The following is a 15,718-nucleotide window of genomic DNA, read 5'->3' on the forward strand; positions in this document are numbered from 1 at the left end:
TTAATTTTAGCTACATGCATAAGTGCTTTGCAATTAGACATATAAGTTTTTGTAACTTTCATGATAATGAACATAAAATATATACATTACTTCCTGTGTTTCACAGACAGCTTGTGAATACATTTTTTTGTTCTGAAGTAATTTGTAAGAACTTTGTCCTACTCATAGACTTAATTTTATTTTATTCAACGTTGTACAAGTATTTTGACATAAGAGTGGATTAATAATTGTTTTCAACAGGACTGCTTAGATGTCTGCCACTTTCTGTGGGTTTGTAGACAGAAGACTTGCATTTTCAAAGCTTATTTTCTCTGTAATTTTCGACACTATGTAAGGTTATTATGCAGAGAATATGCCAGACAATTATTTAGAGAACACAAATACATCCTCAATAAATGCACGCTTTAACGACATTTACTTATGAAACTCCCTGGGCACTGATTGATTGATTCTGAATGGGAGCCCAGCCTCACACAGAACACATTCATCAAAAGCATCCTAATCATACCAGCATATTAACATTTTGAACTTTACTGCCAGTACTGAAGGAATGCAACTCAGGAAATAATGAAATTTAGGGTAAATTGAATCTTGTTTGCTACATGTAAAGACTTTCTGCTTTCAACACAGATAATACATTCTTGCTGCATTCTCTCCTTTCCTCCAAGCACAGAGCAAGAATTAATAGAAAAGCAGCTATTTTGGAGCAACCTCCTAATGTTGAGATATAAGCACTGTAAAAACTTTTAACAGGTAATCTGCAATGATTCAAACTCCATCTCATTCAGATGTAGCTGATTTATTCAGAAAAAAAAAAAAGACAAAGTGGAAAAAACTACACAAGCAAAAATAGCATAATGACTACAACAGCAAACCAGACCATTAGAAAACAAGTCAGATAATATCAAGAAACAGGAAAGTGATATTACCAGTACAGACATAATTGATATAAAATCACAGAATCATAGAATCATTAAGGTTGGAAAAGACCTCCAAGATCATCTGGTCCAACCATCGCCCTACTACCAATATCACCCACTAAACCATGTCCCTAAGCACCGTGTCCAGCCTTTCCTTAAACACCCCCAGGGACGGTGACTCCACCACCTCCCTGGGCAACCTGTTCCAATGCCTGACTGCTCTTCCTGAGAAGAAATGTCTCCTCATTTCCAACCTGAACCTCCCCTGGCCCAACTTGAGGCCATTCCCTCTAGTCCTATCACTAGTTACCTGTGAGAAGAGGCCGACCCCCAGCTCCCCACACCTTCCTTTCAGGTAGTTGTAGAGAGCAATAAGGTCTCCCCTGAGCCTCCTCCAGACTAAACAACCCCAGTTCCCTCAGTATACAAGTAGCAGTCACGATGACTTGTAAAAGAAAATCGAACAAAAAGGGGTTCAAAATACAGATCATTAATTATACTGTAGAAATATTGGATATGGTTGGAAACTTCAACTTTCATGCAGTTTGGAGATTAAAAACTCACTGTAGGAACATCACTCATACTTCTCGAGAGGCTGTTCTACTACCATTGTCTTAGAAAAGATCCCAGCCAAAACAAAGACTGGATACTAAACCCAGGCAATGTAGCTACATTTGCCATTTTACCTCAGATCAACCTCCATTCACACCGGTTGAACTTGCATTTCTGACCGTATGTATGCTTGCACAGACCAATCATCAGGTAATCAGGGACTGCCTATATGCAGACCTGTTAAGTATGAAAATGTTTACAGGATCAGGACATTCAGACAACTGAATTGGAAAATCCAGATTTTCTTAATGAGCTAGCAGTGTGGATACTCATCTGGTATCATTATAAACTGAATGCGTAAAGCTCCTGCAAAAGACAAAGCACATAGTCTTTTAAAAGCTGTGGGTTCTCTTTGCTTCTGAATACTGTAGATTTAGGAATCTTAAGTCATAAGTCCAGAATCAGAGGGTATATTTGAAATGCAGCTTTCAGCTTTTCTCTCAAGGCTTTTATTTGTACTCTAGACTTTGTCGCAGAGTTCATATTACTTTTGAAGCTTTATGACTAACTTTTAACTTTGCTAAAACTGTCCAGATATTATGAGTGCTTCTGTCCTGTTACGCATGGCACTGTCCATTAGGCTGCTGATGGAACACATCTTGCCTAAATATATGAACAAGTGACGGCCCTTGAAACAACTTCTGGCAGGCTGTTACACCAAACAGTTTAATACCTTCTCTTGCTTTCTTTCATTAAAAAAAAAAAAAAAAGTCTTTCAAGCAAATGGGAATATATATGTATACTTGTTTTTTTTTAATCCTGCACTTTACTTTAAAATGCTACCAATTTTTATTTAATCAAAGCAAAATTCAGCTCACCTTAATCACTTAGCTTTTTGGTCCAAAGCTGTGGGTTTATTGAAAATAGCCAGTTTACTCCTTATCACTTTTCTTACTTGGTCATAATCAGATCCAAGATGTTCCTTAAGATATCTCAGAATTTCATCAAATTCTATACTTCCTATTTTTCCAACTGTTTTCAGTACTGTTCTCTTCATCCTACTGCTTATTTTGTCACATTTCCCAATTCTTACTATAACTCAGAGCTTGTTATATTGCTGTATGTCCTACAGGCTATTTAGACATCAAGAACTCTTGGCTCATTATCCTAAAAGGCATAACATGTACACAGAAAATAATCTGCTTCTGAAGTTAACACTTAGCTTGCTCCTCTTCCTGTCAGTGGCGTTTGTTGATGTAACGTATAACTGTGGCAATTTTATTTGTTCATTGGCTTAATGCAAGTTACTTTGTTTTTTGACAGGTAAAATATTGCTGCTTTTTTCAGAACTTGCCATCACTGTAAGACATGAGGATGTACGTCTAAATATATTAAAAACCAGATTCATAAGGCAGATGCAGTGTGACCTAGAAAGTGTATTAAAGCGATCACTTCCCCAGCTGAAGAACTAAGATGTATTGTACTTAAAATGAATCTGTTGAGGGCAAGGTATGAACCCTTATTGCCATCCTGCTCAGCTGCCTCTTCAAGAAACTCCTTTGCTGCTAAATACATATTCATGTACTGCTCTCAAAAGTAAAAGCTACTTTCACAGAACCGATCCTGTGATATTAAAGCTGTCAGCCATTGCTTTTCTTTTCCATGTTGAATTATGTTTCTGTTTGAACATTTGTTAAAAAACAAAACTGGGAGTCCAAATTGTCGGATTTCTTTAAAATTCTCAATAATGTCCTTTACTGAATATTGGTCTTGTATCACTTGACCCTCAGAATCAATTTGACCTGAGGAGAGACACACAGCCACCAGAAATAGGAAGGATGCAGCCAAAGTTTTATTTTTCAGTACACTATACATACCACTTTTACTGCAATTAAAAGTCACAGCAGAACAGAGCCTCTGAGAAAAGAGGATGAATTTAGACTCTTTCCACCTACACTTGGCTCAGGTGCTACTTTTCCTAAATGGAAAATGCTTAAGTTAAAAGTATAACTTTCCATTTTAAACAAAAATACATATTGTCCCAAACAATTTCCTCACACTCTACTAAACACAGACAGGGATGGCTACAGGCTACAAATCTTTAGGTTCTCCACTGATGCATTAACTAAACAAAAAAGACAACCTTACTTGTTTCAGAAAGCTTTATTAGAATAGGAATCTTTGAAGACAAACACAAAAGATTCTAATATGTTTAGATTTTATAATGTAAACAACTAATTTAATGCATCACTAGCACTACACAATAGTCGCCATCTTGCAACATGAATGCAAGTAAGAAACTGATGTAATCCGTGAGATATTTCAAAATAATTAATTTGAGAATAAAAAAAAGAACTTTTATTGTGTAAACTCTCCCTGTTTGCCTTTTTTAAAAGGATCAAAAAACTGCAGCAGTTGAACCTTTGCTAAATGAAGGTAACAAGCAATCATTTGAACTGGCCTCTAAATTAAGAACATGTAATTGCATGAGAAAAGCTATTGGATCAAAAATGTTTTAAGTGTTACTTATCAGGAGAGTTCCACAGAACTCCACAAGAACCAGTTCATTTAAATGAGGGCCAAAAAACTTTCAACTTTTTGCAAATTTTCTCAAGGTAGTTTGACATGTCTGTGTTGTGTAACATTTCCCAGCATGTCAGACTTCTGTGCTGGTATTTTTGTTCCATAAGGGCAAATCAGGCTCTAAGCATGTTGAGGTCAAGCCAATATTGGATTCCTCCTTTTCACTGCCTCAGCTCCCTATCAAACCCATATCTCCTTGCTTAACTATTTTGCAGCTTAGGAAGTTATACCAAATATTCTTCTCCATTTTTTTTCCTTTTCTATTGTTTTCCTCACAAGGATGGATGTATACATGATGACTGAAGAAGTTCTCTCACACACTGATCCCTGTTTATTTTTTATTTATTTTGAAAGAGTGATCCCATTTTCTGGCACACTCCAAAATCAAGCCCCAGATCCTGCAGTGATGAACTGAGGCACCCTGTGAAGCCCCACTCACATGAACAAAGCTTCATGTAGGTCCAGCTGTCCCACTAAATGAATGACAGTGTATTATTGTACCACTTTACATCGATGACAATGGGGTATTGAATCACATATAACAACATAGAAATCTCCTCATTTCATAATTTCATACAGCATGCTGTGCTAGAAAAAAATAAATATATAAAATTTCCCCAATTAGTTAAAATGATGTTGAAGTATGAAATAGGACTGATTTGTTGAACAGCCCAACATTTTGAAGTAAAGCGTGACCAAACTTTTTATGATCTCACAAACCAGATGAAATTTTTAAGTTACTGGGAGGGTCCTTGTATCAGCAATAGGTGTGCTTTTTATGTGAATAGCTGAGGCATGACAGTACAGGGACTGCTACCAGCACACCAACAACCCCGCCTTCAGCACTGGTTTTACTTCACCACGCTGCCAATATCATGGATTCAGCAATAAATGTATGCCAAGATGTCCTCTATAAATCCACGCCATGCAACTAGGTTTTACAAATCCTGAAGTAAATGTGAAGCTTTTTTACAGTGATGAGGAAGGGAGGCTTTCATCTTGCCTGTAGATTATGCTTAGAGGAATTACATAAGGGAGGAAGACTCTGTGGGTGCTGCTGGGGATCACAGTGACTATAGCTGAATGTGTCTTACTGCCTGGAATTGCCTTCGTAGCCGGATCTGGCAGCCAAGTGATCCATGTGGCAACTTCCAACCACTTCCAGCACATAGCTGGGAGGTTTGGACAATGCCGCCACCAGCTGGATATGTACCGGTGGCAGGGATGTGGCAGGTTGAGAGCAAGGTAAGCGTATTCTTCCCTAAAACATAAATACATTGGAATAAGCAGCTTTGCGTTGACTAAATCTGCTCCCAAAGCTGGGACAAGTATTTTGCAATTTCAACTGTAAATAGTGCAACAACTTTAGAAACTTTGAACTTATCTGTTATGCTTTCTTAGCTTTGACCATTTTCAGCTAAAGCAAAAGGGCAAGATTTACCAGATGACCAATAGGTAGGAACTGGACTGTGGAAAATCATGGCTAAGGTTCTTTGATTTGCAGGAAGATCCCAATCATTCTCAATTTTCAGAGCAGTGCCCTAACCACTCTCCTGTGGGGTATTACAAGATAAGGATGCCCAAACACTTCTGCTCATGTGGATGTGCTGAGCACTCTGTTTAATAGGTGAATGAAAGAAAATGACCACTCCATGGTTATCGCTTCATGTTCCTGTTTCTACCCAGCTGTACCGCTCTGTAGCATGAGGCAGTGACAGGGACAGAATAAAATTTACATCTGCACCTTGTGTGAGTACCTGAACGACTGAGCTGGTTGGCAAAATAATTCATCATCTTTCCCACCGGTTTTGTGAATCCCAGCCATTTTCCTAGTTTCACAACAATGAATTATTTTTTTTGGCTAGGACCATTTTTTTCTTTATTTTGGACCAATTTGAACTGTTTTTTTGAGGGGGATGAAGGATGAGACAGGAGATTTTGGACTGTAAAATCAATTATTTGTACAGCCATACGGATCTGTGGAAAACTAGGTCTCACAGTCTCTCTAATGATGGGAAAGAGAAAGAATGAATATAAAGAAATACATATGAAATTTAAAGTTTAACTTAGGAGTTCACTGTTTTGGTTTTGTTTGATACCTCCATTTTAGTGTTTATTATCTCAACTACTGGATTCTTGAGAGATTAAATTACTTGTAAGCACTCTTACGTCTAGCATATGTGAAGGATCTTGCTGGAATGAAGCATTGGAACAGAGGCTGTCTGCGCTGTCTGTAAAGCTACAGAATGAAGAACACGAGCATGCATGGAGCTTGTGGGGATGCAGTAATTCCTGTATTAAATGAGTGTATCACACATTTGATGCTTGGAAGAGAGAATTGGTTGGTGGCTCCTTCCTTTTGGTCTCAAACAGGTGAATGTCCTCACTCAGTGATTTGAAAAATTCAGCGTTACAAAACGTCTGCACGTGAAATAGTCTGGGGGACAAGAGAGGGGCTCAGACACTATGTTTGAGTAGTTCCAGGAAAGAATATAAACACCTCCTTTTTCCCTGGATATGTCTGACACTTTCTCTAATCAGGGCAGCAATGGCAACAGTAGAAAAAAGGTAAGTGAAATCATTTTCCCAGGTAAGCCACTAGTGATCAAGTTAGGGAAAATCTTCAACTCTTTCTTGATGAGGTATTTCTGCTTAAGAACACAAAAAACATTCAAGGAAGCAAGCAGGAAGTTGTTGCACAATGGATGTCTAGGAAATCAGTTTAATCTTGGTGCTCCTAAACATAACTCCACAACTTCCTCATTCTCAGCAGAGATCCAGACCTTTCTTTCATGTACCGATTTGTGTCACGAGAGGCATAGCCAAGAGAGTATCTTTAGAACTGAACTTTAAGTGGGACAGGAGCTTGCCACAATCTGCACCAAATCATGCATGAATACTTTCATGATCTTCCCAATACTTGGCTATTCCTTTGTTCTTCTGGAAATCCTACCTCTGCCCAGAATATACATGAGTTTGTCTAAAAGATTGAGAAAAGTGCTTCAGGACTACAAACACGGGCCAAACTACATGCAGATGAGTGCTTAAGCTTTGTAGACACAACAGATGATGGGAGTTTGCTATGGGAATGTGGTTTGCTATGGGACTGAAGGGAGTTATCTGTTTTGTTGTTCCACTGCTTGGCTATCCCCTTGCAATTATTTATAAAACCCAACCTCCTTCATTTCCCTTCAAGTCTGTTGTCTGAAGATTTATTATGAGATCCTGGCCTCTCTGAAATGAAAGGGTGTAGGATGTCAAATTTAGTTTCAACCTGCACTATGTAGATCCAGAGGTTGTACGATGACTATGCAAACAAAAAACTATGAAACTTCATTTGTACTACTTGAATGCATAATGCCAGTCATGTTATTTCTAGAGGAGTGAGAAAACTAGGTGGCAAACACAATTTTGGCAAAAGGACAATTCTTCAGATGCAACATGTGCAAATCATTATTTTGTCTTGTAGACCTGTTAAGGAAATGTATGTTGAATTGCCAATTATGTAATTAGTGTGTTAAGCAACTTCATTGAATTACAAGTGATTAAATGCATATCAACAAACAGACATGGTATTACTTTGATGCGTGTGCAGAACATAACTGGCAAGTACAGGGTGGGCAATAAAGTAAAGTGTATATTTTCCTAATACCATTTTTTGTCTAAAATGGAGGTGCCTATAAAACAGGCAACCAGGTTTTGACTGAGTGTTCACTTTAATTCAGAAGGTTTGAAAGACTTTACCAGACCAAGAAGCTGAAATGAACATAGCTATTAGTCTGAAAATGCTGTACATCAGAGGTCAAGATGAAAGATCTAGATCCTTGTCACTTCCAACTGCAAGACAAGCTACTAGAGGAGTCTGCTTTCCCTTCATTTTGGGTTCCATCTCTGTCACCAAATTTTGTCTAGTGGGTGTCTGTCTATCCATTTTTAACTGCTGAGTAGGAGAAGAACCTACCTCTGTTGTCTTCCCTCTGGTTGTTCCTGCCAGGGAAAAAGCTGTTAGATTTCTTGATGCTGCAAGTGGGCTGAATCTCCTGCTGCAGTGTGACGAGGCAGAAATCTAACTGACACTTTTAGCTTTTCCAAGCTTCTCTAATGCCTTTTCGTTTTAATCTTCTTGCCTTCCCTAACAACAATAGCAGCAGCAAGAAAATTCAAGATTTTTACATTTCACCATTGGTCAAATAAGCCTAAAGTAACAGTAAAACAAACCAAGCCAGAAACACATTACAAAAGATAGCAAACAGCTGGCCTGTGGTACACGGAAGGTTGGCTCATTGAGTGTTGCTAATGCCTTTCTTTTCATTTCCACATGTTACACTGCACTGAAAGCCTGGTAAGGTATTTTAATAGAAGCAAATACTAAGGGTTCAGTTCTAAAACAGCTAAACTTCTCTAGGTCAGGGCTGCTACGATCCTGCTCTTCCTCTTTCTGTGCATTTCTGTTCTCTTCTTTATGTCAGATCACTCTACTGCACAGAGAATAGGTTTAAGGGTGCTGAACAAGCCAAACATTTCTACAATAGAATCACTTTTTTGTAGAGTTATTTTTTGTCTTATTCTCATCAAGTGACGTTTTACAAGAGTAAACTGATCTAACAGCTTGCTGCTGTGAATGGGGGATGCCCACTTGTCTTCTCTAGCCTGTCCTGCTGTCTCCCTGAGTTTGGCTCTGGTACTCATCTCACCCCCAGTGGGACAGTTGAACTCACTCAGTAGGCTAAAAACTGGATCTACTTTCTCCCTGCTACGTGGTTTAGGAAGCAGAAGAGCCAACAACTGGGGCTGGAGACAAAGTCAATGGGAGGATGTGGAGTCTCCCTCCTTGATGATCTTCAAAAGCCTCCTGGACAGGGTCCTGGACAACCTGCTGTGCATGTCCCTGCCTGAGCAGGGGGACCAGGCCTGATGACCTCCAGAGGTCCCTGCCGACTTCAGCCATTCTATGATCCTGTGAACCTTACTACTCTTGTGAAACCTCACCTAGAATTGTCACAGAGATATTTCATGATAATTTATTTATTTTTTTTTTAGTAGAGGAGGAAACAGCCCTTCAAATACAGGCAGTTGTCATCGTTTACATGACAAGCATCTAAGACACCCACAGACCGCAACAGTAGCATTTTATATCCTGCTGACATTACTGTGTAAACAAACATACATACAGAGAGCAGTGAAAAATCATATTCTGCATCTTCAGTAAGAGGCAGTCACGTTAGGAAGCTGCTTGAGAAGCCCCGAATGAGAGCACTGAAAGGGTCTGGCTGGGAGACAGCAGTGCCTTGGTTTACATTTTGTTCCCATTTGGCAGTTAATTAGTAGCTCACTTTTTGAAAATAAAAGATTACACATTCTGAACAAATACAAGTGTTTGATCTTGGGCTCATCAAGGAAAACTTAAGCAGCTGCCAGGGAAAAGCAAATGTTCTGTCACGTACGTCCAGACTGAGTTAATGTGAAACAGAAAATGAAGACTATGGAGAGAGCGTACTAACGCTTCCATACAGACGTGGGGAGCGCAGCAGACAAGGGAAAAAGTATGAAACAGCAAACAACCTAGTGAGCCTAACCAAAACCTGCCGGGATGACTCCTGACTGCAAAGTCAACATTAAGAGGTGCAAGCTTCCCGATGCAAAAGGAGGAGAGTGAAGCTCGGTGCTATATATCAAAAGCAGTTTATATTTCTGTCACAAGTGAACTGTCTCTTTCAGAGCTCCAGGCACTTAGCTATGGCCATGCCTGACCCACCCTGAAGGTTACAGAGTTGTCAAGGAAAAGGCAGCAGCCAGCCAGATCACACCAGCAGGAGAAGGAGCCTTAGTTGCATGAGATGTTTTTACAAGATCAGGTAGGAGTCCTGGTACTGAAGGGGTTGTGAAAGAACCACCGAGCTTTGGAAAAATGGCTAGAAGGTTTTTATTCAGTCAAATTAAACTTTTCTCATTTTACTTGAGAAACCACCTCAAAGAGATGAGAACTGAACTGACAATAAATAAAGCAGAAATGAGATGACAAGTGAAACACATAATACCAGTCAAAAGAAAAAATGCATGTATTTTTTAAAGAAAATCCTAACATTTTCTCTTTTATATATATATATATATGTCCCATACTAAAATGTTTACTGTGAAGTAAATCTGAACATCTATAAAATACTAATTTCACCCTAGAATGAAATCAATTTTAAGCAGGATTTAATGTAGTATTCAGTAAAGAATCTTTTATTTTTATTTTTATTTTCTGATATGGGAAGGCATTTTAACAAAAATCTCAGTTTATTCATCTTCTTTGGTTACAGCACTGGACAAATTCTCATCCACTGTTTACTCACTGACTGCACCACTTTTGTTTTTCTCGCAGTCAGTGACTCCAGCTGACATAAATCCCCTAGATGATGTCTTCCTAAGCCTGCTCTACACGCTCAGAACATAACGAATACAGAGATGTGGACCTTTATACGTATTAAGTATTTGCTCTTACAAGCTAAAATTCTTATACCTTGTCATAAGTTTTGATGCCACAAACCTGCCACCCATCTCCAAAGTCTTTTGTCCCTAGAGAACTACTTCCTCCTTCCTTCCTTCAGCAGTCAGGAGCTGCTCACCTCTGGACATCACCCTAAGCCCTTAATCTTGCCCAGGAACACCTGTTTGCAGGCCATCAGTGATGATTTGCTACATAACACGTTTTGGTTTGTTTGCAACTGCTGTCTTTCAAACTTCTCATTAGCGGTTTCTGAAACTGTTCAGTGCAGCATCTTCCTTTCAGTATAGCCCCTCCCTGCTGAGCTCTCTCACCAAGTCTCTCTCTTCAGTAGGTCTTCCACTCCTACAACTTCTGCCCCCGCTTATTTTTTTTCCAGCTATTTTTATACTTGAAAATAAAAGTGATAATAGTGGTAGACTATATATAACATTACAAAATTGTTATCTGTCCAAGAAAATAAAACTGTTCTATTTTATACTTTGCAATGTGTAGGAGAGTTCTGAAAACATGATCTAACATACCACACATATAATGGATAGGATAAGAAAGCATAGACTCCAGATATGAGCATAAAAGATTCATTTTGATTCCTTTAACGACACTTGCTATGGAGACTACTGGGTGAAGTGAGTCCTGGGTGAAGTCGGTGACAAATAGGCATTATTGCCAACTCCAGAAAACATAGAATCGTAGAATGGTTTGGAAGGGATCTAAAAGATCCCCTAGTTCCAACCCCCTGCCATGGGCAGGGACACCTCCCACTAGATCAGGTTGCTCAAAGCCCCATCCAACCTGGCCTTGAACACCACCAGGGATGGGGCACCCACAGTTTCTCTGGGTAACCTGTTCTAGTTAACCTGTTCCTAATCTAAATCTCTCCTCTTTTAGCCATTCCCTCTTTGTTCTACCACTCCACCCCCTGACACAGAGTCCCTCCCCAGCTTTCCTGCAGGCCCCCTTTAGGCACTGGAAGGCCGCTGTAATGTCTCCCCAGAGCCTTCTCTTCTCCAGGCTGAACAACCCCAACTCCGTCAGCCTGTCTTCACAGTAGAGGTGCTCCAGCACCTTGGTCATCTTCTCAGCCCTCCTAATACTTCCATGTCCTTCTTGTGCTGGGGGTCCCAGAGCTGAACGCAGGGCTCCAGGTGGGGTCTCATGAGAGCAGAGTAGAGGGGGAGAACCACCTCCCTCGACCTTCCGGACACACTTCTTTTGATGCAGACTTTAAACCTTCCAAAATTATCAAACAATATTAAAATAATAAGACTTTAGTAAAATACTCTGGTGTTTGAGCTTTCTTTTGAAATCTACATAGTGAACCGGTAACCCCTCAATGAACATCAAGTTATTGGGGGTTAAAATTTGAGTTGTAAAGGCAGAGTATTCTATGTCAAGCACTCAAAACCTCAGGATGGGCTTAATCTGTTTTTCCCTATCACCAGGACTGACCTTAAAATAATTTTATTTTTAAATGAATTTTCGTGCTGTCAATTTGTCTCCTTCTCTACAAGCCTTAAGAATGCACACAAAATTTTCTTCACTGCTATGAGAACCACAGGGTATTTACACCCCTGAAGTTCTACAGTCACTTAGAGCTGAAACATTCATAAAAAACCACTGACCATTATACAGTCACAAAAGATGGTAACATTGCAAGTTTCCAAAATATATATGATGACGTGGAAGCTGTGTTTGGAAACATTTTTGACTTAAACTATGTTAAATTTAACTTCTTGTATTTCACAGAATATCAAATTTAATCTAGATACTATTATAATGAGTCCTGTAATTCATACTGAGTAAAGAACATCTCTAGCAACTTCATGGTATTGACTACAAGTGGTGACTATTTTAACTAAAATCAGCTTTTTAACTAAAAATTAAAATTAGCTTGGGTTGTAGTGAAAAAAATAAAGAACAGTGGCCATTAAGGAAAGAGAAGTTCAGAAGGATGCTGTCAGGTACTGGGAAATCAAATAGAAGAAGAAATAATTCATGAAGAAAATAAAATCTAAAAATCATTAAATTTCTACTGAGGAAGCTGGCAAACCTGAATGCAAAACCCAACAAAACATGTGGCAGGCTAGACTGCAGTAATAAATACTATAGACATGTTTCTCTCTTTTTACTGTTTGCCAAAGGAAAGATGAAAGCCAAAGGAATAGCTTAGAAAATACTGCTTCATAACCAAATGAGTCATACCTTGTCATTCAGACATTTGGAACAGACACTAATTAGTGTACCAATATGAAATGTTTATTTTAATCTGCAATTGCTCAAATGGATGAAGCATTTGAAAAAAAATTACACCTATTAAAATCAGAATCGAAGCCAATCTAAAGAATCAAAAGATGAATTTCCCACAGTATACAGGAAAAGACAAAATGACTTGGAAAAATTCTCTGTTGAGACTTATTATATTTGAAAAAACAAGATGATATACTAATATAGGATTGCAACCACACTGGTATCTATTGGGTAACAAATCTCCCACTAGATGTGAATAGTGAGAGAGATTCCTATACTACAAAAGATAAGTCCAATCTAAAAGGTAGACTATAGTGCCAACAGAAGCCTGATTTTATTTTATTTTTTAAATCAAGGTATTTGGTCAGTTGTAGTCCTTCTGCCACAACACGGTGATAATTCTGGTGTATAGCTGTTTTATTAGATGCACTCACACAACAGATTCTACCACTTTCCCACAGAGACACTATTCCAGAGTCTTAGCCAGCCAGTCTATCCCTTAAAAACAAACAACCCCCCCAAAATCACCACGAGAATTTATAGAATTTATATTTTAGAATGAACACAAGAAAAATTATCTTCATAAGCACAGAGGTAGACAAATCCTGAAGTCAGACTATGTCAGGCCTCATAACTGACACAAATCAGCACACCTCCACTGAAATTAGAGGTGTTCAGGTGACTAGCCTGTCATATTTACTATACAGTACAAAAGAGATGATGTGGAATTAACAGGTGACTTAAAGAAGAGTTTCCAGTTTTACAGCACTATATGGCTACCCTGCATTTATTCCATTTGAAACTTTAAAATGAGGACAATTCAGCTTAGCAAAGGTACAGCAGTTCTGCTTTCTATTTTTGTAAGAATAAGGGTATCATATAAACCTGCCTCAAGGGAAGTTGTAGAGAAAAAAAAAAAAAAAAAGCAAAATCATACCAAATCACGCAGAAAGAATAAAGGAAAGGGACTTTTTTTCATCAGTCCTTTTAAGAGGTCTAATTTCATCATTAATTAATTCCAGTGCCTGAAAAACACTCGATGTACTTTGTTTGTTAATAATTCATTTTTCTATATTTATTTAGCTGATGACAAGTAATGCTTCAACGTAGTCCTGCCATTCCTCTTATCAAACATAAACAGTCAGTAGCATCCTTCTTCCCCTAAAAGTGGAATGCCTTTCATATTTAGAAAGGGGACAAGCAGAACTTTGTGTCTGCTGACCTCTATGTGGATCTGTTTTGTGACCAAAGGGTTGCCAGTTGACTTTTGGATGATTATTTTCTTCTGTTCCCAGTTCAGATTAAATCTTTGCAGAAGTACTGTGGGTTCAGTAACGCAACAACCACCCCATCATGCAATGATAAAACATTTTTCTCTCCTTTTTAAGAACTGTGTGGAAAATTACATAACTAAAAGAAAGGATGAAGGAACATTATTTAAACAGCAGGCTGAAGAAAGATTAGGAAATTCTAGCTTCAGAATGGCCCAAACAGACTTAATGCTACTCATTTGTGTACAAGCCATGCTATAATCTTTAGCTACATGTTTTTATGCAATTTATTTCCTCCCAGATGAATGTCCTGTTTGGAGCACTGAACGGGTACACTTGGGATCAAACTAACGCTGCAAATAATCTGGAATTTCCTAATTTCTAGGTGCTAGACTTCGCAGGCTCAGTAACACTTTTTCTTTTAGACTTCTTAAATATATAATTATTTAGATGGCTTAAATGTGCTTTTTGCTTACAAAGTCTTTTTCTGTTTACATATCATGCTCTAGCCTAAATAAATGCTAAAACAAAGGCCAAGCTGGCTGGTAGCCCAGAATGTAGTTGTTACCAAATTGACAGGGACCACCTTATATTCGTGGAAATGTCTAAATATTGTATTTGAGATATAAGTAAATTTTAAAAGGTGATCTTTACTGAAAGAAAAACTGAGCAGCTTTAGGACAGCGTAAACAAGTTGCTGGATGAAATGAGGATTGAATGGAATACGTCTGTCGAAGTTGTCTGACTTACCCCAGCTCTCCATTACTGTAAAACACCAAACATTAAGGACAGGAAGTATCCTCATGTTACCATGTAAATAACTAATGGGCTTAGTTTATGTTAACAACTAACTTAGAATCTTCTAATATAAGAAGAGGGAAAAAAAAAAAAAGAAAACAAGAAAACAAAACAAAACAAAAAATCAACCTAAAATATGGGTGGGTGTCTGAACTTTTTCCCCAAAGATAACTAATTCTGATAATTCTTAAGGTGACTTTTCCTTTTTCCTTAGAGAATCTTACATAGAGTAAGATTTAATCAGACTAAAGACAGAGTCTGATTAAACGTATAGCAAATGTGAGCATAGTACAATGTAAAGATAGCCCGCAAAAGTAAATAAAAATGCTATTTTTTCCGATCTACTGAAGATCTGAGAGGTGCAAGGCTTGGTTTAAAGTTTTCTACTACTTGACTACTTATTTCCTTTTTGCTTTGAAAACTTGTGGAGTATCAGTGTCTTGCCTTGTTGTTATACATAAGAGTGTTGGAGGACAAAAGGCTAGAATGGAAGTCCCCCTCAGTTCCCATCTGAAGCAGCAGGGTGATGAGTGATTTTCTTTTTTTTTCTCCTGGCTATTCGCCAGAAGCTTGATTTAAGCATTTTAAGAACAGACAAACAAAATGTGAGTTTTAGACAGCCTGACTGAAAATCCCTTTTCCCTCTGAAATGCCAGTTTCTTGTGACAGGCGATGGCTAGACATGGTGGCTTCACCTCTCTGTTCTTCCAGCTACCCATAATCTTCCAGCAAAAATAGGATAGACAAGACCTGATACATATATAAAATTAAACAAAACTTTTGCAGAAACCCTACATCTGACTTTAAAACCAAAGCAAGATCTTCAGGCTATCCTAATATGTCTTAAAAATCTG

General features: G+C 38.3%; 1 protein-coding gene across 3 annotated transcripts in view; it reads right to left on the reverse strand.

Moving 5' to 3' along the window:
- STAU2 (staufen double-stranded RNA binding protein 2) overlaps positions 1–15,718 on the reverse strand; it is a 168,124-nt gene that overhangs the window by 45,430 nt on the left and 106,976 nt on the right. Inside the window, exon 14 of one of the 3 annotated variants that reach the window (XM_066993093.1) lies at positions 1–11,778. This exon is cut by the window's left edge and continues 41,570 nt beyond it. The exons of the other annotated variants lie outside the window; for them this stretch is intronic. Coding sequence (XP_066849194.1) covers positions 11,773–11,778 — 6 coding nt within the window. The 3' untranslated portion in view covers positions 1–11,772. The remainder of the gene's footprint in view (positions 11,779–15,718) is intronic. 3 annotated transcript variants of the gene reach the window in all.

Source organism: Anser cygnoides, chromosome 2 (assembly GCF_040182565.1).
Source record: "Anser cygnoides isolate HZ-2024a breed goose chromosome 2, Taihu_goose_T2T_genome, whole genome shotgun sequence".
In the NCBI taxonomy this organism is placed as follows: Eukaryota; Metazoa; Chordata; class Aves; order Anseriformes; family Anatidae; genus Anser; species Anser cygnoides.